Source organism: Nymphaea colorata, chromosome 7 (assembly GCF_008831285.2).
Source record: "Nymphaea colorata isolate Beijing-Zhang1983 chromosome 7, ASM883128v2, whole genome shotgun sequence".
Lineage (NCBI taxonomy): Eukaryota > Viridiplantae > Streptophyta > Magnoliopsida > Nymphaeales > Nymphaeaceae > Nymphaea > Nymphaea colorata.
The window spans coordinates 3,799,643-3,824,272 of record NC_045144.1 but is presented as its reverse complement, the minus strand read 5'-3'; the positions used below and the strand labels follow the sequence as shown (position 1 = coordinate 3,824,272).

Genomic DNA, 24,630 nt, shown 5'->3' with positions numbered 1-24,630 from the left:
CCATCTGTGCAAACAATTTACAGGGAAAAAAGAAGTCCATCGAAACAAGTGAATTATGCTTCTTTACAACTACGAATAAGTCTCCCCTAATATGGAATATAAGTCCTTTCTTCTTCGAACTGTTTTTCCTCATGTGTTGCTTTGAAACTTTGCCAATCAGGTCCAGTTTTTCGCTACAGTGAAAATGGAAGTGATTCATCAAGAAAGGCTGTTATGGAAGGTGTGTGCAAACAATTCATAGATGATAGTGATGACTCCAGTGATTGATGCTTATCAGGATATTGTTTAATAGGGCCCTAATATAAGGTGTATCTGGTCATCAACTTCCTATAACAGCAACTTGAGTGTCTGCAACACTCACACACCTGTGATGTTTAACTCACAATTCGTTTTTTGACTTAGAATTTTGTGGGAAGAGGAATGTGTGAGAGTTTGTCTGCTCAGTTGTCACCATATACATTAACTGCATCAATACCATCCAGGAGATTTGTGACGCAAAAGAAGCACTTGGATAGAAATCTAAAGATGTATATATGTTCAATCCCTAACGTGTTTGAAAGTGGCACCATCATGCATTCGCTTTTATTTTTCATAAATTGTGTTGGAATTAAATGGACTAGAAGGGAAAGTTATTAGCATGTTAGGACCCATCTGCTGAACATAAGGTCGACCAATCAATTAATACTTCCAAGGTATTTGTGAACTCTGGATTTTCAGAAGCAGATCATTAATTTGATCACCTTACATCTGATCTTGGGTTGCCTTCTGCTAGCTCCACATCATAATCAAGGTCATACCTTGATCTAATCCATATTTTATGACTTGAAATGGGCAAGACTTTCTTCAATTTGTTAATTTCTCTTTCTTCTCTCACTTGCTCATCTACTCTTTCTCTTCCTTTCATCTTTTCCTCACTACTAATTTTCTCACCCTGAGGTTTGTGGATCTTGGAAAAAAGAGAATTTGAAAACTCAGACTTATTTGGAACTGGTGTGTGTGTGTCTATATATATATATATATATATATATATATATATATATATATATATATATATATATATAATATAGTAAATGTCATGTTTACTGTTCATGTTCTTTATATAAAAATGAGCTTCAATCATGACCTGACAAAAGGGAAAAAAAAGAGTAAGTGGTGAGCATATTAGGCGTGGGAGGTACCATTGGGCACCATTGATTTCCTAATATTTGATCGCATTATGACATCTGAAGTGATGTCTCTCTCTTTTAGCTTTTTAAAACTGTTGATGTAATTCAAAAGCAAAAATGAACTCAATTGTTCCACACTACATGATTGAAAAAAGGAACTCGTGAAAATTCAACGTAGAAATTGTATTCTGTGAGTAAACGAATGTAAGATTATTTATTAAAATGAATTTACAATTTTTTTAAGTGCAAAATAGTTTCATTTTTAAATTATATAGGTTTGAACGTCATTTAGTTGAATTCATCAAGAACTTCAGCAGTAGAAGAATGACGAGCACCATTCGGTGTCATATATATCTTAAAAGCACCCAAGGATCAGATGGATTCCGAGGGGATTTCTAGATGCTATGGTGACATTATTAGACAGGATGTGCACAAAGAAACTGTCTGTGGAATAGCAAGAGGATCTTAAGAAGTACTATCGTCCACAAGAGCTTTCTATGCAGATGACATTATAATATGCTGCAGGGCTGATAGAGGTTCACTGGTTACATTGGTGCTTGGAGAACTTGAGGTGCATGCCAATCTGTTCTCAAAAATCATTTTTTGTTTCATTTCTTTTAACTGCTGAAATGTGTGCTGACATTTCTGAGCTAATGGGGTGGAGCCTTGCTATAACATTCCATTCCCTATCTTGGCCTTCCATTTTTTCAAAAGTAAATTTAGCTATTTGGAAAAGTAATCTGTCATCAAATGCTGACAAATGTTGCTTGATAGAACTATATTGGTCCTAGTATGTGGTGCATGCGGTGCACATAAAGAGGGTCGCAATGTCGACTCTCGTGGCTGCCACCTCGCTCAAGGAACTACTCTTCTGAACTATATTGGTCCCGAAGTAAGCTCTAAACCATGGTTCCGGTCGATGGGCTTGATAGATTCTCTGCACCCCATTTTTTCAAAATAAAAGGTAGAAAAATTTGGGGTCAGGATGCTTTGTTCTTCTTTAAAAATGCTCAATAGTATGAGAAGGTTACATGGACTCCTTGTGGAACAGGCCATCTCTGGTCCTAAGATGAGGTGGCTAAGTCTTTGAGGTCGCCCTGGCTTGATCATTTTATTAATTGTGTTCCTTCAACAAACAGGGCTGACAAGCTTTAATTGTGCTCTCATGATGCATGCTCTTTCTCTACAAATGACGTAAATGAGAAGATGAGGGTCAGAAGGCAATTGCAAATGCGATGCAGAAAGGTCTGGCCTGAAATCTTTGGGGAGGACCCATTTTGGAAAACAAAATGTTTATAACATAGTGTGAAAAATTTGTAAAGTATATGGGTCGATTTTTTTAAAAAAATCTTATTTGGGGGAAATTGCACCCTGTCTCTCCTCTTTCGTTTGTTCACATGAGCACCAAGAGGAGGAGAGAGTGAGACTGGGCTTGAAGGTTGAAGGGAGTGAAGAAGAGGGAGAAACATGAGGAGGATGTGATAAAGAGGGAGAACTGATGGAGAAAGAGGGGAAAGAAAGGGGAAAAGGGAGAGAGAAAGGGGAAAAGGGAGAGAGAAAGGGGAAAAGAGGGAGAAAGAAATAGAGGAGGAGAGGAGAAGAAGAGGGAGACACAGGGTTTGAAGCAAATTTGGTAATACGATTTCTTCCCTCCATCCCTTACAAATTTTCTTGGTTTATCTCAATAGAATAGCATACTAGAATACTTGATTTATAGATTTTGATTGAGATTTTCATTTTTTTAGCATGACTAGACATTTTAGGATATACGATTGTTATTTGCCCTCTTTGATTATAAAAAGGCTTCTGTGCTTAGATTAATGAGCAGCTGATTTGTTAAATTTCTGTAAATTATTAGAGGAGAACAACTCCATAAGTTGTAGTATAGATTTGGAGACTTGAGAGGGAGGTTCTAAATTTAGTATGTACTTACACTTTTTTTCACATGCCTAGGTGGATTGGCATGCTTAAGCGCACACGAAGGCGCGCCCGGATGCCATACTAAGTATGGAAGTTCTTTCATTCTTTTTTGTGGTGATCAGATTTTGTTTAAGACATGCATAATTTGTTGTGTTTGAGTTTAATGCATATTGTTGACATGATCTTATATGTGTAGAGGTTAAATAACGATTTGTGATACAGAATAAAATCTAGAGCTAAAAGAGAGAAAGCTAAAGAACTATGCAACAATAGAACCTAAGAGGAATACTTGTATGTTAAAGTGATTGTTTGTGGCCGTGACAATTAAGTATATGTTGTGACTCTTAACACTCTTGTAGAGTCTATAAATTAGAGGCAAATAAATTGATCACTTCCTAACGCTTCTCTAGAGCCTAGAAACTGGAAGTGAATTCATAAGTAAACCTCCTAATACTAATTTGGGGGTCTAGAAATTATAGGTGAGTATAGATTTATCTTTCTAATACTCCTCCGAAGTCTATAAATTGGAAATAGATTCATGTTAAACCTCTTAACACTCTTTCGAATTCTAAAAATTAGAGATAAAATTGTCACTAGCCACAAGATTACCAAAGAAATGAATATTTTAAGGCTAGAAATTTTGTTATTGTGAGTATGATACCCTTTTTCTAATTTACTATGAGTATGATACCCCCTTTCTAATTTGAAAAAAATTAAGATAGCTAAGCACCATTTGGGAAATGAGTAGGTTACGAAAGTGAGACAACTGTTGAACTTTGCTTATTTGTTATCTTGTTGCATAATTTATGCTTACTTTGTTACGCTACTTCATCTCTTGCAATTAAGCTTATGCTTTATTGTGGACTGCCCAACAGGTTTGTAAGACTCATGACTCATCTTTTCTTCTTTTTCAATGGAACAAGATAAGACCCAAAGTTGGGCAAAAGAGCACACATGCATCGGCTATCAAAGTTGCACAATACATAATAGATAGATACCTTTTTGGATCTGTCTCTATATTGTATATAGAGGAACATGTAGTTTTTATTTTGGGACAACAACTCAATTTTTGTCAATAAATGTAAGCTACCGTTAAATTGGTAGTTGTTTGCAACATGTTATCATTAGAAATTTAAAATTCTATTGTGATTTTAGTTAGATTGTGAAGCTTACAGCATTATTATTGGTTTTTCCTTACTCCTTGGGTTGCTTTTGAGGTTTTTCTCAAATCTCAAGTCATCTGGGTCCCTTCTTTGCACATTTGAAAATCACGTTATCTTAAGCAACAAAGGTAATCAATAACATAAGTTTAACATTTTTTATTTTTCTTTACCTGCAGTTGGTTCCTCTGTGTCTTCTCTATCTGGGTTGTACACAACTGCAATGAAAGCTGCTGGCGCAAGTAGGAGAGTCCTCCAACTAATTGATCGTGTCTCATCGATGCCCAAATCAGGAAACAAATGTCCATTGGGGTTAGTGAACTTTGTCATCTTTTCTATTGAGAACCACATTTTTATGTTATCATCATCTATATACATTTTACACAGATGGTATTATTCTATGTAAATTTCAGTTTCTAAAAATTGAGATGGATTCTCACAATTGGTTGTTATGCTTGTAGAGGTCAACATGGAGATGTAGAAATAGATGATGTATGGTTTGCCTATCCTTCTCGCCCCAACCATATGGTACTGAGGGTAATACTCCCAAACATAGTGGTCCCGTGTTTAGAATAGTGCAACTGATGAAGAACCTGTGTCATGTTATAATCAAATAATCTGTTGGTAAAGCAGGAGCCTTTGCCTAGTTTAATTCCTGAGCTAGTGCGAATCGATTTTGATTTCTTTTGCTCCAGGCCTTTGTTGTATCTGATGAATTAATTATGAAATATCTCTTCTAAATAAGTGGTGAACTCCAGCACTATTACAGTTTTAACTCCCATAGTTATGTGCATCCTCTTGATGGAAAATCTTTTCTAATAAATGGTTAAGGTGGCGATATGTGATTTGTCCTGCACATATTCTTGCTTATGATATTATTTTACAGTGTGCAGTAACATGAAAGACTGAAGGATGTATGAATTTAAGATGGTCACACCAGAGTATGAATTGTGTCTTTGATAATCTGCCATTTGAATTGTTTGTCCTAAGAAGTGACAACGACAGAGTAGGGTGTCGAGATGATACTAAGTTTCATATGAAAAAATTGATGGCAATGTAAATCAAAATTAAAGTCCTACAGGATCAAAATATTCATGAGCGATTAGAAACATTGTTCTTGTCAAACTTCATAATCCGGAAAGCTTCCTGTTGTGATAGCCAAGTAAGAAACAAAGTTATTCTGATAAACTTTTTAAGTGTGTGAATTCATCTGTACAAAATATAGGCATGTATCCTCATCTTTCTTGGAGAGTCAAATTCTTAGTTCTTGGATGCTTCTTCTAGCTGCCAAAAAAGGTACAGAATTTGAGTCCACTGTTTTAGGTTATGAAAATTTCATGCTTCTAACAAGTTCTGCAAAATATAAAATTTTATTTTTGCATCCATTTATCTTCCACTTTCCATCCTCTAAAACTTACTTTTTTCTGACTAATCAATGTGTAATGTAACATGATTTTGTTTCTTCCTGGAGTTTCACAATGTACTTTTCTAAAGATGGTTCTGTTAGTTCCATATTTTGTGAAACTGCTTTAGGATGGACGCATGTACTGTCAGATAATTCAGGACTTGATAGGTTTCATCTAATACACTCATGCTAATTGCAGGGAATAACACTTAAACTGAGTCCTGGTTCAAAGGTTGCTCTTGTAGGCCCAAGCGGTGGTGGAAAAGTATGTTTCTTAGTTTGCCTGATCTTTTTTTACTGTTAAAACTCAAATTGGTGGTGGAAACCGTTTTACTTTCTTTTATCTTACTGCAGACTACAATTGCAAATTTGATCGAGAGGATTTATGACCCACTTAAGGGGAAAATTTTGTTGAACGGAATTGCATTGGCAGAAATATCGCATGAGCATCTTCACAAGCAGGTGAAATTTTCATAATTTGGATACATATGGGAAAGGTTCTTTTTCTTTGTTTCTGTTTTTATTGTTAGCTCTGCTGTTTCATCATGTTTGTAGGAAGAAATTAGATGATTCACTTCTGCTCCTTTGAAAACTATATGTACATGATACCCGAGTAGAAAGGCTGTAGAACAGCTACATGTACTTTCCTTTTGTTACTTGGCAGGGGATACCTGTATGAGTATGAACTTGAAAGAACAGAGGTTAGACAAAGATTTGAACTCTTAGCCATTGACTCCATGGAGAGAACAGCTCAAAGATGCAGTTGTCTTTCCTGGTTATATTTTCCTTACACTTGGCTATGAGAAAAGGGCTAACTCTTTTCATCTTCTCATTAGTAATTCATTTATGATACAATTATGTAGTAAAAAAATTCTAACTTTGTTACATAATTTCATTAACAACACACCTAAGTGGTTGTTTGGATAAATATCTTATTTTTCAATTTAGCATGTATCTCTTCAAGAACAGACTTTCATTTCTTCCCTGCCATGCACATTGGCCCTAATGAATTATTCTGCCTACTCATTGGCTGTATGATGGTTTGAGTCAGCAAGTTTGGCGTGGCTATGAAAACATATTCTTGTTTATGGGGTATCATGATATAAGAATTCTCTATCTTCATTCAACACATTAGTTGACAAACCTAGACCTGCACAAAGACGTAGCCATTTACCTGTCTACGTCCTCTCATGTGTTGATGAATGCTCAAGCATAGACAAGACGTTGACATGTTCTCAGAGCCTCTGGTTTTCCAGTGGTTATTTGGTTTCTTTCTGTATCTGAATGGTTGGGTATTCTGGCTTTCATGAAAATATCATGTGTGTAACACAAAATTTGATAAATTTAAAGTAAACATCATTCAATTCTGATGGATTTGTCTCATGTCTACTGGGTGGAGACAATGGGGTCAGTCCATGGGTTTTCCTTCTTTACCACATTGAATACTCTGCATGAATTTTCCTATCTAAAAAAGTTGCATAATCTATAGATATGAATATGATTGCATGTCTAGAGGGCATAGAAGCAAGTCAATAACTTTTAAATGATGAACTTGCACTAATATTATGGTACATTTTCAGAAGCATTTTCTTTCTCCTCCATCATGTGCAGGTCAGCATAGTGAGCCAGGAGCCAGTACTGTTTAATTGTTCTATTGAAGAAAACATATCCTATGGTCTTAATGGAAAAGCAAGCAGTAGTGAAATTGAACATGTAGCTGTAAGTTCAAGGCCTTCTTTAATGGTATGATGCTTTCATCTATATTTTCTCCTATCTGACATCTTCTTAACTGCAGAACTTGGCTAATGCACATGAGTTTATATCAAAATTTCCTGAAAAATATAAAACCTATGTTGGAGAGCGTGGTGTCAGGTTGTCAGGAGGTCAGAAGCAGAGAATCGCAATAGCAAGGGCATTATTAATGAACCCCAAGATACTCTTACTTGATGAGGCAACAAGTGCTCTTGATGCTGAGAGCGAGTTTTTGGTACAGGTAAGCATGGCATTGGGCTAAACCTTTTTTTTCCATAGAATGTTAAAAGCTCAACCATGGTGAATCGTGAAACTTGTTAAGATAGGTTGCATGAAGAATCTCAAGCTTAATCAGAGGAAAAGGATGGATTACACTAATAAGTATGGAGTCCTTTGAATTGTGAAGGCAAAGAATAGATCCAGTTCAGTTATGTTCCCTGTTGAGTCTATGAAGGGATTATTCTCCTGCTGGCTTGAAGAACTTTGTAGATTCTCAAAAATTGAGGTTGATTTTCAAGAAACGGATAGGAATGACTCACCCTACTCTGCTTATAAAATGAGAATAAAAAGCAACTAAATGAAAATTGGGAGAGCAGAGTTATCATTTCAATTTTGTAATTCCACCCATCCATTGATACCTATGATCCCTAAATTAGCTTTTCTGCATCATTGGAACTGATAAATGACTCCGAATTTTCGCCAATACTGGGTTAGCTTTAAGAAAAGCATGAAGAACTGAATGGTACTTGCACAAATGGCAGCTTTACTTTTGTCATGGAGTATCTTGAGAGAAAGCCTGTTTTATGATGGTCACTTTTGAAGATTTAGAACCATACCAAAGTTTCCACTACTACTCCATGTGTAAAATCATCTCACTATATGCAACTTTTAATGTGCTTGAACTTTCTCACTGGATTCTTCTTAAGGGCTTTCTTCTGGGTTATAGGATGCTATGGATTCTTTAGTGAAGGGAAGAACTGTACTTGTGATAGCACACAGGCTTTCAACTGTAAAAAGCGCAGATACAGTTGCTGTGATATCCAATGGTGAGGTGGTTGAAAGTGGCACGCATGATGAACTTCTTATCAAAAATGGCATCTACACTGCACTAGTGAGGAGGCAATTGCAGTCACCGAACACAGACTTCTCATCAAGCATTTGAATGTCTAAAAGATCTGAACAGCCACAATTCTTCAGGTATAGCCATTGGATTAGTTGGAATTGTGGACTATGGTGCTTGTTGATCCTGCCCATTGCAATTACTCTCGAGCTCAATTTCATCATTGTTTGCGGAATTGCAGGATTTGTATAATACTGAGGCTCATATACACTATTGGACCTAAGATTCTGCATCAGCTGCAATCACTCTTTGCAAGTGGAACTGCTCTTGTGCATTATTTTCTATAATCAGAAATAAGTGGTCCGAGTTCACAAGACCACACATGTAAACAGAAATCCATAAGTACAGCTTTTATGAGTTTCAAACAAAGGAAGGAAACCGAGCTTTTCGTTATAATGCAAGATACAGATCTGCCTCAGTATATGGTAATCTGGAGGAGAAGCAGTCAAATATGATTACTTGGAAAGCTCAAATGGCAATGTCCCTAAGCCGTCTGTTGGTGTTAAACTTAAAAACTATTTTGGAAAACATGCTTAAACTTTTCAAAAAATAACAAAAACATGTTACCTTTGAATATTTTTCATTTAGCTGCTTGAATTAAGATGCAGATCACCCCAAAAATACATTTGACGCTAAAAGTTTTCAGAACTTGAGCATGTTCTTGTCATCTAATTAAAAGTTGGATGCCATCTGTAACATGTTACATCTTAAAACCAGGAGAGAGAGGAGAGATAGCTGCATAATAATATTGACAAGTGAGAAAACCATATTCAATCTATCTTAAATCTTTTCTTTTCCTGCCCAACTGTCCTAGCTATCTCTTCCATGGATGAGGATCCACCTCATGGTAAATTTGCGTCCATTTTCCTTGAGTTTGCATTCCATGGCTCGATTAAATCTCAAAACCAGGAGAGAGAGCTGCATGATAATATTGACAAGATGAGGAAACAACCATCAATCTATCTTAAATCTTTTCGTTTTCTGCCCAACTATCCAAGATATCTCTTCCATGGATGAGATCCACCTCGATAAATTTGCTCTTCATTGTCATTGACGTTGCATTCCATGGATCGATTAAATCATAAAACCAGGAGGGAGGGCTGCATAATGATACTGACAAGTGAGAAAAAAAATCTTCCATTTATCTTAAATTTTTCGTTTTCCTGCCTTACTGTCCAAGCTATCTCCTCCATGGATTAAGATCCACCTCATAGTAAATTTTCGCTTCATTGCCCTTGAGGTTGCATTCCATGGCTCGATTAAATTTAAAATCCAGGAAAGAGAGAAAGGAGAGAGAGTTGCACGATAATATTCACGAGAAAACAGTCTTCAATCTATCTTAAATCTGTTCTTTTCCTGCCCAAGTGTCCAAGCTATCTCTTCCATGGATGAAGATCCATTTCATGGCAAATTTGCGCTTCATTGTCCTTGTGGTTGCATTCCATGGCTCGATTAAATCTTAAAGGCAAGAGAGAGAGCTGCATAATAATATTGACAAGTGAGAAAACAATCTTCAATCTATCTTAAATATTTTCTTTTCATGCCCAACTGTCCAAGCTATCTCTTCCCTGGATGAAGATCCACCTCATGGTAAATTTGCGCTTCATTGTCCATGAGGTTGCATTCCATGGCTCGAAACCGGGTTTACTAGTCACACATATGGTAGCATAAGCGACGTCCCAATTGCACTTGTTCACTTGGCCATGAAACGCTGCATCTTTTGAGCTGACTGCATGCCTAAGCGAAAAGTCATTCGTTCTATGCCCAGTATCTTTCTAGGTATTACACAGATAGGCCCAGGGTAGTGGATGAAACTGAAATTTTTCTTGAAACTTGTACGTCAAGGCATATCAGAGAAACGAAAGTCCTTTTAGTATATGAGATCAACTGAGCTGATGGGCCCGTCGAGTACATGAAATGGGCGCATCAGACGAACAATTCAGTGGCTAAATTCAACCGAAACGATCGATCTCACTTTCACCAATTGTCCTTTTTCTTTTTTTATAAAAAATTTAAGATTTTTCTATAAAAATTTAAGACCATCCTTTTTCACTTGAGAGTATAATCATGGGCTTCCATGATTTAACTTGAAATCCTTGAGGCCCATATCAGAATAATAAGCCCTGCATTTGAAATTATGGACGAACAGTATACCCATAGTCTTAAAAACAAAAAATGGTTCACGCATTCTTTCAAGTTTTCTTTTAAATTGATTTCGAGATTTCAATACAGCTCAGTTCGTATGGCCGACTTTTTTCCATCTTCACAAGAACGAGAATTGACAGACGACGTTAGCTCATCATTGAACGTTTTACATCAAAGTTTGCCAGAGTTTATCATTACAAAATCAAAAGCACCAACTATTTGGTTTAGTTGGAAAATATTAAGGACAATACAGCACATATAAATATCGAAAATGTAGAAAGTACTAAATAATAGAGAACTATTTTGGTCAAACATATTGAAAATTGTAGAAGACAATAAAAACTACGAGAAATATTTTGGACAAACATCAAGCTCAAATCACAACCTTTCAAGGAATGCCATAATATTTTCAGGATCCTACCAGCTTAGAAAATTACACGTATCATACTTAATTCAATAGGAAGGCAAATAGTACTTACAAGGATTAAATGTACTACCAATTTGTCAAAATTAAAACTAGAAACCAATGGAGAGCAAAGCTAGAACATACAAGCCATAAGAGTAAACAGAGCCAAAGCCTTAAATAGGATCATCGCCTCGCCACAAGAATTAAAACCCCATCTACATCAATCTCAAACTGTTGCTCTCGATCTTCCAATTGGGAAAGTAGAAATATGCTGCTACAAATGGTATTCTACAAAATTTCTCTCTCGTAAGATGGAAAACATGGGGACTATCCTCGTCTCTTGCAGCACCAAGATTTGATGTCAATTGCTAATAGAACAGAACATCCTTCTAACGAATCATTCCACCTTGCAGAGACTGAGGGGCTTCCTCGGATGCCTTGTTGTACTGGATCGTTCTTAGAGCATTTGTTACATTAGCCTGAAACGGGAACCCTAAAGGTCAGAAAGCTAAAGGCACCAGAAGCTGTGGATAAAACTGCCTGTGGTAGATTAAACACATCACGGTAAACGAAAAAGAAAGCCAGCCACACTAATTCAGCAAAACGAAGAACTGATCTCACCCTCCATTCTTCCAACCTTAAACGAAGAACTTCCCACTGGGATGGTCCGAACATGCGTTCAGTGTGACGGCTGCACAATATCATAGTCAGGAACAATTTACAACCAATACAAAGGAAGTTGCCTTTTTTGGGTCGTCAGGCAGTACCAGCAGCCACATTCGAGTTTAACATACCTTACTATAACAGTTTCATTCATTTGATCCATCTTGCAGTCCAACAATTTTGCACTTATAGCTCGAACAACCCAATATTCTACCTCATCATCTTTGATCTGCACGCAGAGTCAAACAACCATCACAATAGATACTTGGAATTTCGTTTTCCAACTGCCCAGACATGTTCATCTATGTCTGACATCCACAAGGAAAAACTATCATGGCTGAACCATTGACCTGGTCAAGTGAATGGGGATTTTGAACAGTCACGAGACCAAAAGTTCTCCATGTAGGGACACTGGAGACAACTTTCATTCAATGCAAATGGCTATCGTTCATGAGATATTTCAGTATGGTTCCATCAACTCAACAAATCACTTGTATTTCAAACTTTAAACATGCTAGAGCAGATATTCAGGTTCAATCCAACTCGATTCTCACACACCTGCCCTCAACAATTTGAAGCTTGATAGAGTAAACTAGAAAGAAAGATCACTTCAGACACTATGGGGAGGCAGACCTTGACCCTGCTGTTCCAGCATTTTCTGTAACCTGCCTGTCAAGTTGCTATCATGCTAGTAGTAAATATGGTGGTGTTTTACAAAGATAGGCTTATAATGCTACCGCGCGAGAGAGAGAGAGAGTCACCCGGAGTGTATCCCTGATCATGGCGTAAGGTATCTCTGAAGAGCCATTAGAACTCAGATCAACTAACGACATCAACCGCATCTTTGTTATGCATTCTTCATGAACAAGACCTTTAAGAACCAATACACAAAGTAAGGAACGAGATGTACTGCACGGATATGAATGCCATGATGAAGTGCAAACTACATACCATGGCTTTTCAAGAGTGTAGAATTAGCAGCCTGGAAGTCAAGATATGCATCTAGTCTGTGTGAGAAAAAACTTCAGCAGCTGAAAGGCCAATGCATATTTGCCATCCTTTTCCAACTGCCGAACAGCTGGCATGTCTAGCAAATCACACTGCAAGGAAAGTTTTATTCTGAGATAATACAAGTGTAACAGAGGAAAAAGTGGGTACAAATTAACACCAAGTAGTTGTGAAGTTGCATAATTTGTTTTTGAACACAAGACCCAGAGCACATTTTGTTTATGTGTTCACATGTACATTGCCACTTGCACTTGTTAGACAAAACGCAGTAAAATAACAGTATCAAATACACAAGGTAAACAGCTTCTATGAAAGTAAGGTCCTTTATGCCTTTATGAGCAAAGAACGTCAAAAAAAAACAATAAATCAAGAAGTCGACAACTAGAATGATTTGAATTATTCGGTCTTCACACTATAACAAAACGCCACATAAAAATAGCGCTTATGTTGAAAACTCCGGCAAACAGTCACCATCCCTTCAACAGTTCCAGGTGTTTTTCTCTCCCCCAGCCCAAAGAATAAAGAACCATGACATGCGGCTCAGGTCAATTCATCAATAGGAAACAAACATATAAGTAACTAAAAGATGCATGACATGCCAAAACAAGTAGTAACCACTGGCAATGTTTGACACCTAGGAATAGGATGGCGACAGGAATATACCAATCAAAATGATAAAAGATAAAAGCCAGTAATTCTAGAACTAGCCTTAGAGCTTACAGAACCTGCTAATCCCATTGACCAAATGGCAAACATCTTAACTACCAAGAGAACTTTCATAGATGCAAGACTTCCAAGTACCATCTTCTCTTACTTGCAAAGTTGAATGCAGAGAAGGATTTTGACCTCCTTGCTAATAGGAGAGAAATATGTAACTGAAATAAGAATAAAATTATAAAAGGAGCTGCAGCTAGAGAAAGAGGGAGTTTCTAAAAACAACTCAAGCATGTATGTCTAAAATGCCAAAAGGTTGCATGATAATCAAATGTTTGACATGGTAACTAACAAGGAATTAGCACTTTCCACCATGCATAATATACAGGTTAATATCATAACTTACTGCTCCAATTTGAAACTGTGTAAGACAACTGAATGACAGACCAAGGACCAACTTAGCCACTTAATATTTACTGGACAACAAGCAGACAGTGCTGTCATCGATCAAATGAATCATCTACTTGTTAGTGATAATGCAACTACTGCAACTTCAACACTTTCTTATTAGCCCATGCATCATACAAATTCCAAATAGTTAAGAACTTGTTCCAGTTGGCAAAAAGAGTCAAGGCCAAAACAGCAGACTTGCATAACCATCTGAGTAAAAGTATAAAAGGAAGTGAAAAATACAGAGGAATGAAGATGACATCTAAAGATTCTAAACCAAGAATAGTTCAGTAAAGATTTTAAACACCAAAGGGACTTGATTCAGTGAAAGGAATTCTTACATCCCCAATACCATAATACCATGTAACGATACAAGTACCTGGAACATGTCAGGCGCTTTGACAAATTCAAAGATAGCTCTCTCAGCTGCAGGTTTAGCTTTACTCATAGTATGTGCATCCTCATTAGAAAAGGTCGCCAAGTACTTAGTTAAAAAGGAGAAATATTCCTTCGATGAACTGCAAAATCAAGCAAGTCAAATAATCATATGCAATAACATTACAAGAACATAAACATCAAAACCAAGTATATGTTAATTTACATACCTCTTAATTTCTCCTAGTACATTGGAAATTTTCAGAAACAACCTTCTTTGTTCCAAGGGCCCAATTTCCCATTCTTTTAAGAAATTGTCTATCTTCTTAAAAGATGGGAGGATGCTTTCTGTAACCTTCCCCCTAATAGCCAACTCAAGAGCTTTCTCATACACAAAAAACCTGCTGTAAGGATGCTCAAGCAGGTTGTAAAGGTTGAACAAGCTGGGACAAGAAGATAAGAAATGGTAATGAATATGGTAAGCGCACAATATCTTTTAAAAAAAACGAAAGTTGGAAGTAGTAGGTACATTTTCAAGCGCAATGCAGGCTTCTCAATTGGCTGCACTATTTCATCCTCTTCATTTGGTTGCTCAGTTTCAGGCATCTTATTTGGCTGTTGGGTTATCTTAATACAAATACGGTCTGCAATTTCCAGTGCTTCATCTGGACTTACCAGCCTTTGTAACAAGGTTGCAAATAACAGTGTATATGCAATCTAAGTCTGAAAGAAGGAATTAAAATGTATTCGAGTAACCAAGTAACAAGCAAAAAGCAGACTACCAATATCACAAGTTTCAATATGAACAGAAAATTTAGATTTTTCATAATGCTGAAATAGCATATTGGAAACCAAAGGCTGTACTGTAAATTTGGTCCTGCACAAAATAAATAACAATATATATATATATACACACACACACATACACATGTATGCACGCATGCAAGCATTCATGGTACAATATTCTACATTTTTTAGGTAACTGAACTTAATCCAATGGCCTAGATAAGATTTACTGAAAATCCCAAACACCTTCCAGCCATTGTCGCATGTTCTAAACCTGAAAGCTTATTTCCACCTTCTTCATCTAGGGAACTCTTTGTCACGCCTATTGCCCATCATTTATCTGATTCACATGGATCATCACACTTGTCAGATAAAATCTCAAATTTTTTACTTTCCTTTCAGTAGATGTACAATGCTGAATAAATAAGACACGGTACTCAAATTTCCCCAGAAAACTAGCCACATTTTCTGGTATGAAATATGATGGCAACAAATACAAAATTGAAGTCCACAAAGTTGACTTTTACGTAATGAAAAAATGGTATCTTCATAACCGATGACTTCTTCCAACAGAATCTTGACAACAGAATCAGCTAACAGATAAAGAAGACAAACAATATTAGGGATTCCCTAAGAGAGTGAGAAGTGCTTAAAACCAAATGGAGCACTAACACAGTAACCCCATCTGAGCAGCTAATCACAGTTACAACCACTATTCGATAAGCGGATAGAGAACAACACATCAACTAAAATAACAGCTCCTCACAAAATAAAGGAAAATGTGGATATTGATTTTAGCAGCAAGCAATCTGTAAAAGACTTTGTTTTGTCCGATTGACACAAATTCAAGTGATCCTAACCTTTGTCTGAAACCCTTGAGAATACAAGATCAGCAGAAGTAAGCATAAGAGAAGCCAAATCTACCCATCTCCCCATCACCACAAACTCCTGAGCCTCCTGACATAGTCTAGCCACCTGATTCTCTGCAATCTAGAGCACAATAAGATGATAATGAACTTCGAGAATTTTTTTTGTCAAATCATATACAAAGGCAATATAAGTTCCTGCTATTGTTTAAACTTCCATAAACTCGAAGATTTTCCAAAACATCAAGCACAAATATAACATGTGTCTACCTAATTGCTGGATGAACAACATAATGGAAATTAACAAGAAGATACACCCATAACAAAATGTTTATGGCTCTAATTACTGCTATAGCCAATGAATCAGCCAAGCGAGCATTTTAGATGCTACACAGAATAAAAGTTTTCAAAGCAGAAATAAAAAATTCAAAAAAATTTGAAGCAAGAGCTAAGTATGAAATCTTTTTCTTTCCCCCTCTGTGTCTCAGGCATGGCCACATAGTAATAGCATGTAACTATATCAATAAGTACAATTCAGGAACAAAGCTCAAGCAAGCATTATAGATGCTACACAGAATAAAAGTTTTCAAAGCAGAAATAAAAAATTCAAAAAATTTTGAAGCAAGAGCTAAGTATGAAATCTTTTTCTTTCCCCCCTCTGTGTCTCAGGCATGGCCACATAGTAATAGCATGTAATTATATCAATAAGTACAGTTCAGGAACAAAGCTAAAGCAAGCGTTATAGATGCTACACAGAATAAAAGTTTTCAAAGCAGGAATAAATATTCAAAAAATTTTGAAGCAAGGGTTATGTAAGAAACCTTTTCTTTCCCCTCTGTCTCTCAGGCAAGGCCACATAGAAATAGCATGTAATTAAAGCAATAAGTACAATTCAGGCATAGTCATATAGCTACAAAATCAATGAGTCACCATCTAATAAGATTAAAAACTTGAAACAAGTTACGAAGAGTTCTATCTACAGCTATCACAGATTCACACCAAACAAAACAGAAAATATGTGCGCTCCATTCATTTAGTTTTCTCTTCAACAAGAAATAGCAGGCAAACCTATGGCTCCTTAAAGACATGCCCATGCACCCATGTCATGCAGAACAGAAAAAATTATGGTGCTCAGATGGTAAGCTTCACACACAAATGAAAGTTCATAGAACTAGGCAAATGGTATTCATCTGCAAGAACCTGTAATATCCTTTGAAGTACAAAATGTTCCTAAGCACCAGACAGTTAGGCTCTAGGAACTTACATTTTCAACTAGGCTGGACCAACTATGTGTCTAAGTCAAGAAAAATTTTTAAATTCCTTTTACTCCTATTTTTTTCTTCTTCTACTTCTATTTTTACCATCGTTCATTCTTTCTCTTATGCTTTTTCCCTTTCCTTTTGTTCATTCTTCTCCTTCTCCTTCTCGTTCCCCATCTTATTCTGCCTGGGGCACCAAGACTCTGCCTAGGCTTATTTGGAGCACCACTACTCAAGGCCACCTATCACTTTTAAGGTTTAACTACTAACTACTAAGGAAACATGCATAATCTCAATCAATGCATGCTCCTAGGTGCTATAACAATGTTTTCTCTCTGAAAAGAATTATTCAAATGATATAACAGTTTAATAACCTCCCTACCATTTGAATGACAACATTTCTATCAAATTTTCTAATTCCTAGACACTAGAGAATCATTATACCATTACTGGAACATAACTCTTACCATTTGAGACAAGTACTACCAAATTTTGTAATTCCATAAACAAAATCATGTATTTTCACTTTTATCCAAACATGAGACACTATTGCTATTGAAACAAGGTTGAATGACAACATTTCTATCAAATTTTCTAATTCCTCGACACTAGAGAACCATTATACCATTACTGGAACGTAACTCTTACCATTTGAGACAAGTACTACCAAATTTTGTAATTCCATAAACTAGATCACATATTTTCACTTTTACCAAACATTAGACACTATTGCTATTGAAACAAGGTGGAGTTTCTGGACGATCTTAGCATTTGAAAGTTGGAACAACATTATATCAAGATCACGGATTCCTACCTACAGTAAAATAAAGAATGTGAAATGCTTTTTCGGAGATGCATTGGCAGAAATGCACACGCAAGAGAAATGCACAAAATATTCTTGGATAAAACAAGAAGAAAATACAGCAAAAGTCAGATCTCCAAAATCAAACAAACAAATAGTGGTTATCTTCAGTATCTAGCGATGCAGAAGATTCTTACGGCTTAGAGGTTATCAATGAAACACTGAACACAAGAAAAAAGGTACCTTATGTTAGTGGATTTATCCATGAGTCTGATCATATGTATCAGGCCACCAGCTTATATCTCCATTTATCATAACCAGAAAGCAGTCCCCACAATTTCGGCCATGACAAAGTCACATTACCATAACTTAAAAGCAACAACAGAACAGAATAATCCTAAATAAAATACTGCAAAGACTAACATGCTAACACCGAAAGTCTAAAAATTCATGGACACAGAATCTAACTCTGGAGGCCCAGAGACTGTAACTGAATAGAAATATCTCCAACAAAAGTATACCACAACCACCTAAACCAGGAAGTAGTTACCTAACTACGTCCAAGCATCAGGCAGGTTACTGTCGGATATCCCATGTAGTCCAACCCCAAAACCACATTGCACCCACAAGGATGCCAGCATTCTCATTTTTATTATTTTGTTCAAAATGTTAGCCGGTACGAGAATGAATCAACTGAGAGAAGTTATGGGCCGATATGATGCACCGATACGAGAGATGAGCACCCATGTTGATGAATTAATAGAATCTTATTATATCTTCAAGTTGGCATTCTTTTCCGTAAAAAAAAATTCCAACATCGTAGTTTTGGAATCAAAGGAGGCACTCAAAGAATGCATTCTCAACATGTATGTCGCCGAACCAATGGATGATTGAGGATCGGTTATTTGGAATTGAACTGAGACGAATGGTTAGTAGAAAGAGTGAAGGACTAATAAATTGCTTTTTTAATTCTTTCCTGCTACGGACATTAACTAATCCATTAACTAATGGAAAGAAACATTGGGAAATTAATTTATATAACCATGACTCATTTGGTAATCTTTCTTACACAACTTGCTTCGTTTTTCCCTCTGGTTGTCTCAGGCCTTTGCCCGCTCCTCCGTTCCTCTCTTTCTTATTTGGTAGGAGGGAAAGGAAGGGATGGAAATGGAGGGAAAAGAAAAAGAAAGGGAATGGAAGAGAAAGGGAAAAGAAAAGAATGAAATGGAATGAAAATGAAAGAAGTGATTAAAAAGCTTGTTTGGATACAAAAGAAAGGAAAGAAAATGAAAGGTTAATATTTACAATAATATCCCTAACAGTTAAAATGTTTAAAAACTTAAAGAACCTGAAGGAAGGGGTATTGTGGGCAGTCAACACTTTTGCTCCTCTCTCTCTTTCCTTTCATTTCCAATCCGTCCTATTTGGGAAAGATTGCATACTTTGCCTTTTGTCCTTTCTTTCCTCATCTTTAGTTAGCCAACCAAACAAAAGTTCATCCCTCCCTTTCTTTTCCTTTCCCTCCAACCAAACAGGCCCTTACTCTTTCCGTCCTGCTCAGGAACATTTGCTTTGCGTTCATCTTTAGTCGTAAAAAACTTCATTTCTTGGTTAATGCTGATTGATGTGGTTTAGAACAGAGGGCGGAGGGTGACGATCAGTGTGCCGAAATAACAAAAGAAGGGAGGAACGGAAGGTGAGTGTTTCTTATTAGTGAGAAAATGAGGTGGGAGAGCGTTAAAGTAGTGATGAGATCTAAGGAAAACCTGGAAGAGAAGAAATCACTAGGAATGAAAAGTGATACATTGGGGCCTGGTAAACGATGGGGTCACACATGCAATTCCATCAAAGGCGGCAGGTTTCTGTATGTTTTTGGTGGTTATGCGAAGGATAATTGCCAGACAAATGATGTTTATGTCTTCGATACGGGTAGGTTTCCCATCCTTTTTCAAGATTCCTTGTGGACTATGGTATAAAAAAAATATAATCTTTTGTGATGTTGGTATGTGAGAAACCGAGAGAAAGGTTGATTTTTTTTTTAGTTCTGGTTGTTTTCCCCGCAGTTAAACAAGCGTGGAGCAAGCCTGTGATGAAAGGAATTCCACCTTCGCCAAGGGACAGCCACAGTTGTACCACTGTGGGGACTGACCTTTATATCTTTGGGGGTACTGATGGAAAAAATCCATTGAAGGATTTGCATGTGCTTGATACCAGTAAGTTGGTTCCTCTTTTGATTATTGGGGTCTTTTGAATATTTTTTTCTTTTATTTTTTTTGCTGTTAGTCTCTTTCCTGTTGTTTCGTACGTGTGCTTGAGAATACAATGTTATGAAAATGTTAATACGGTTTACCATTTCAATGATAGTTCCAATGTTTTAACCTTGAGGCGTCTTCCAGATTAATGCTTGTTGCATCCTTTTGTTTTGATTCTGACAGCAACATGAATAACGGAATATACATGCTAACCTAAGTCAAAAGCAAATAATGACTATGAAAAATGTGTTGTTCCTGTAAGAAATTATTGTTCAATGTTTAAGTTGGGTCGAAACTCCAAATCAATGCATTTTAATGTCTGCTGACAGTGGAATTCAAAAGTATTTCCTTATTTTTCATCTTGTGGTGCTTAAGATATCTGGCAATTTTTATCTTAATGTGCTTTAGATATCTGACGGGTTAGTTTCAGAGGCACAGGATCCTTGCATTTGCATCCTCATATTTCTAATAGAATAGGAGAAAGGTGTCCATTCATGAAGTCTACTGGAGCTTGACTCATTAAGTGAGTTGAGTTTGAGCTGAAGAGTAAATCCACTTTTAAACAAACAAATCATGTTTGAGTTATCCAAGCTTGGCTTATTTAAGCTCAGTTAAACTCGCAGAGGACACAGAAAAACCTGTGGATACGGTTAGTGAGTTTCTTTTTTGCCAAAGTCTGCACTTCAGTTCAAAATTCTCTCATGTTTCTAGGATATGCGAAAAAACTGTATTTTTTATCCTCAGCATGCTGAGCTTGGGCCACAAGCTTAGCCAAGCTGAGCTCAAGTCCATCTTGAGCTGGGCCATCTAGCACTTGAGCGGAGTTCGTGAAAACCCCTAATGATGTGAAAGTCTATGGAAAGATGGAGTAGATGAATGCCACTTGGGCATGACCATGGGTAGTTCCAATTTAACTTGGGTAAGTCCAATTTAACTTGAGTAGTTCCAATTTAACTTTTGTCATGAGAAATATCAATTGGGGCCAATCTTTTGCCTCCAATCTGAGACCAAATTTCTTGATGTTTTCTGCACTTCATATAAAACTGCCAAAAAGTGAGACCAGGTTAATGTCCTGATCCTTGGAAGTTTTTCTGTTTTCGGGTTCCTTTCTTGAGCAAATGACTTGCTCTCAAAGTTGTAGCCATCTGATTCAATTGAACTTTAATTAGCTCAAAAAGGACAGTTTTAATGTGGGTCTCTATCTAGTGGTTTTGAGGGAAATTGCCACATATCAGCGGATTCATATCAGCCTTAAAGGCCAAATTTCCTGTAACCAGAGTTTGCGGTTATATTCTTGTATGAAATAGTACGGTAATTTGCTATTTCATGTTGAAAAATATGTTGTAATACTAAATTGCTCATTTTCACAACCAGATCCATGAAAATAGTGAACCAGATTTTGTGCTTCAGCCTGCTCAATAACCTCAAACTTCAGCTGCTGCAAAAGAAGCTCCTTCAACAAACTGTGTACTCCCAGAAGGAGAAACTATCTCTACATCCTCAAAGCAGGGTATGTGGAAAGACAATTGAATTACATTTTTTGTTGCTGATGTAGAAGGGCCAAATATCAAATTGCTTATATTTATATCCATGTCCTTTCTGCGAGTTCATCAATTTGTTTCTTCACCACATGAATATTTTCTTAGGTGTGATCTTTTCCCAATCATCTTAGAACTCTTAACATGTCTGGAGTAGCTAATTTCAACCCCCACATCCAGGTTTATGCTGAGCCTATGTAAATGATTTAGAAACAGCAACCGAGGAAGAACTAACACAACGGGTGGTGCACTACTGGGGGTGACTAAAAAGTTTGTGGACATAGAAAATTACTTGAAATTACTATTGATCAGGGTGGTAGCAGATAGCTGGTATGGTTTCATCCAATTTTGCCGATCTCCATGCTGCGAGTCAAAGGGGCGCATGCATTGACAATCTTGATTTGGCATCAGCAGGGGATCCTGTACCAAGCAAGCTGTTGATTACCAATGTCTCCTTTTTACGCTGTATTTTTATCCAAGGAAGCAAATGTAGAATTCCCAGAAGGGAAAGTTCCAATATTAGCATGCATTTTGAAGTTATTGTTGTCTGTTGTACTTAAACCTCAGTATTGTATCCAGGAAATTGCATGTACCAAGAGTTGTAGGTGAAATGGAAATTTGTTCCATGATGAGCAAACTGGTTTATTAGGTTTGGGGAAAGGATAAATTTTAATTGGTAAGGTTGGGAAAAATGGTTAAGATGGGAGGATCTATTTAATCTCTTCTAGCCAAAATGCCGCATTTAGACTAATGGATAACTCTAGATGGTGGAAGCTTGAAAATAAAGGCTCCCACATGAAAGAGAAGCTTGAAAATCTTTACGCGAGAGAGAGAGAGAGAGAGAGATAAAGAGAGAGAGAGAGATTTCGATAGGTGAGTTCACTAATTCTCTGGTGTCGTATGTCTACGCTGTTATTCTGACTAAGAATCACGGTTTTGATCTTTAAAAAAATATGTATATGGTTTTTCAATCCGTCCATTTTTTTATGCATTATGAGCTGTTTTTGATTATCTTTTCTCCTTAAGTCTAAATGATGTGACTCAAAATTTGTTATTCTGTAAGCAAACTGTCTATGTCATATCTATTAAATGTGAGTCAAATCAATTGATCAAATGTTCTGTGGTTGGTTAAACTTTTTGAGGTCCTGCTTCATCTAAGAGTTAACCCTTCTTCAGTCATGCTTCTGTTGGTAGGGGTGCACGTGTAAGCTGCCTTTGCAGTCACTGGGGCTGCTTGAGCTGGCCTTAAGTCTTGCAAAGCCTGCATTGAACTTGAGCCGAGCTCCATTTTTACAGCTGAATGGCTCAACAGCCCGTTAAGCTCAAGCCCAGTGGGTTGGATAAGCTTTTGCCAAGCTGAGTATAATGTTTTCTTAAACTGTAATGGTTGAAGAGACGCCCAATAGGTTTTGAAAAACTAATTCATTGCAAGCCACCAACACAGACGCTTTGTTTCTAAAGATGCCCTCTATCAGATGTGTGAAACACACTGTATATATGCTCTTTGACGGGCCCATTCAAGTTGAACTTATATGCAGCTAGAAGTCAACTCGTTTAATGAATGATTCAAACTCGATGCAAGCACGCATGACCTTAGCTCGGCTTATTTTACGATCGAGTAACTTCTGGGTGCCATATAGGAGGCATTTTTACAGCCTGTTTGGATGGAGGGGGAATGAAAAGAAGGTTCTTTCTTGGATGACTAATTAATAATGAGGGAACATAAAGGAGAACTAATAACTGTGTTTGGATGCGAAGGAAAGAAAATGAAAGGGAGGGGAAAGAAATGATTTTTTAATATAATTCCAGTCCCTCTAAAAAAATGGAGAGATTGGGAGGGAAATGAAAGGATGTTCCTTTCTTCTTCTTTCCCTCCCATTCTCTTCCCACCCCTTTCCTTTCTTTTCCCTTCTATCCATTTCTTTCCCTCCAAACAACATAGTGTTATGGTGCACCGCTCTTATGCCAAGTACTTTCAACTGGATGGGCCAGGGGATGCATTGCAAGTTTTTGGGGGCATCAATATTTAATGATTTTGAGCTACATAGAAAGCTCCTTCAACCATAGTTGGCAAACCTGGGAACTAGACGTGGTTCGACAGATGACTGGGTCAGTGAGTGAGTGAGTTGACTCAGTCGGGTCAGGTTGTGATTTTTTATAATGTATTTTTACCCTAATCTTATATGATCTACTTTCTCTCTTCCCAGCATAAAGCAACATGATCATGATGGTTATGATTTATCAACAATTCTCTACCATGAACGAAGGAGGTCATAAATTTAAGCACATTTGCTTAACTTGTATATATAAATATATATATATATATTGGAAGAGTCTTTGCTTGGACTAAGTCGTGGTCATCCCTCAGCCCATTGTAGTCCGATGTAAGAAGGGTCGGACGTTAAGTTATACTCTTTGGTCATCTATTGGCATTTCTCCACCGAAAAACGCTATTCCAATCTTTTGTTTTACTTTGTTGTTGGTGAAGCAGCTACATGGGCAAGAAACCGCCCGTCTCCACTGGTCTGGCTGCTGCAATCGCTTGCACTCCAAGAAAGTCACTTTATCCCCAAAACTCAAAGTACCTCAGTAAGTCTTATAGGAGAGAACAAGTAGAAAATGAAACAGATCTCTTCTCTTTTAATGGGCTTCTGAACTTCATCTATTGATTCCTTCCATTAATTTTGATTTGATCCTTTCACCTAACTTTAGTAATTGTTATATATCATCACAAATCAATCTTAAAATCTTTTTTATTTTCTGTCAGAAGATTTGAGCTGTCTAATGAATGATTGACCGGATTTTCGTACCTCGCCCAACTAGGCCCGGTAACTTATCGGGCCGGTCTTGATCTGATGTTGGATGAGCACGAGGAGTATTTAATCCTATCTCCTAACAAGAGA

At 37.0% G+C, this 24,630-nt stretch overlaps 1 protein-coding gene, 1 long non-coding RNA gene and 1 pseudogene across 5 annotated transcripts; 2 read left to right on the top strand and 1 right to left on the bottom strand.

Annotated features, from left to right (window-relative positions):
• Positions 1-2,629: 2,629 nt before the first annotated feature.
• LOC116257863 (ABC transporter B family member 25-like) lies at positions 2,630-8,913 on the top strand. 4 transcript variants are annotated; one of them, XM_031634866.2, is made up of 10 exons: positions 2,630-2,799; positions 3,120-3,171; positions 4,426-4,558; positions 4,708-4,783; positions 5,851-5,916; positions 6,006-6,113; positions 7,263-7,370; positions 7,447-7,644; positions 8,350-8,600; positions 8,705-8,913. In XM_031634866.2, exons 3-9 carry the CDS (start codon positions 4,470-4,472, stop codon positions 8,563-8,565), a joined length of 861 nt encoding a protein of 286 aa, XP_031490726.1. In that variant the 5' UTR covers positions 2,630-2,799; positions 3,120-3,171; positions 4,426-4,469; the 3' UTR covers positions 8,566-8,600; positions 8,705-8,913. The 4 variants fall into 4 exon arrangements, with proteins under 4 accessions (XP_031490726.1, XP_031490727.1, XP_049934813.1 ...); XM_031634867.2 differs by lacking the exon at positions 3,120-3,171; XM_050078856.1 differs by lacking the exon at positions 4,708-4,783 and having other exon boundaries at positions 2,643-2,799; positions 8,705-8,912.
• A 2,180-nt stretch (positions 8,914-11,093) lies between these two features.
• On the bottom strand, positions 11,094-16,096 carry LOC116257664 (uncharacterized; annotated as a pseudogene).
• A 3,384-nt stretch (positions 16,097-19,480) lies between these two features.
• Positions 19,481-22,346, top strand: LOC116257896 (uncharacterized). The gene is made up of 4 exons (XR_004173497.2): positions 19,481-19,866; positions 20,001-20,150; positions 21,564-21,699; positions 21,908-22,346. It is a non-coding gene; the product is annotated as an uncharacterized LOC116257896 (long non-coding RNA).
• Positions 22,347-24,630: the final 2,284 nt, after the last annotated feature.

Bases quoted from the DNA above. Each gene is read 5' to 3' on its own strand.
- LOC116257863 (XM_031634867.2), top strand. From the start codon at position 4,470: ATGAAAGCTGCTGGCGCAAGTAGGAGAGTCCTCCAACTAATTGATCGT. The intron at 4,559-4,707 runs GTTAGTGAACTT...TTATGCTTGTAG, and splicing joins GGAAACAAATGTCCATTGGG to AGGTCAACATGGAGATGTAG. The intron at 7,645-8,349 runs GTAAGCATGGCA...TCTGGGTTATAG, and splicing joins AGAGCGAGTTTTTGGTACAG to GATGCTATGGATTCTTTAGT.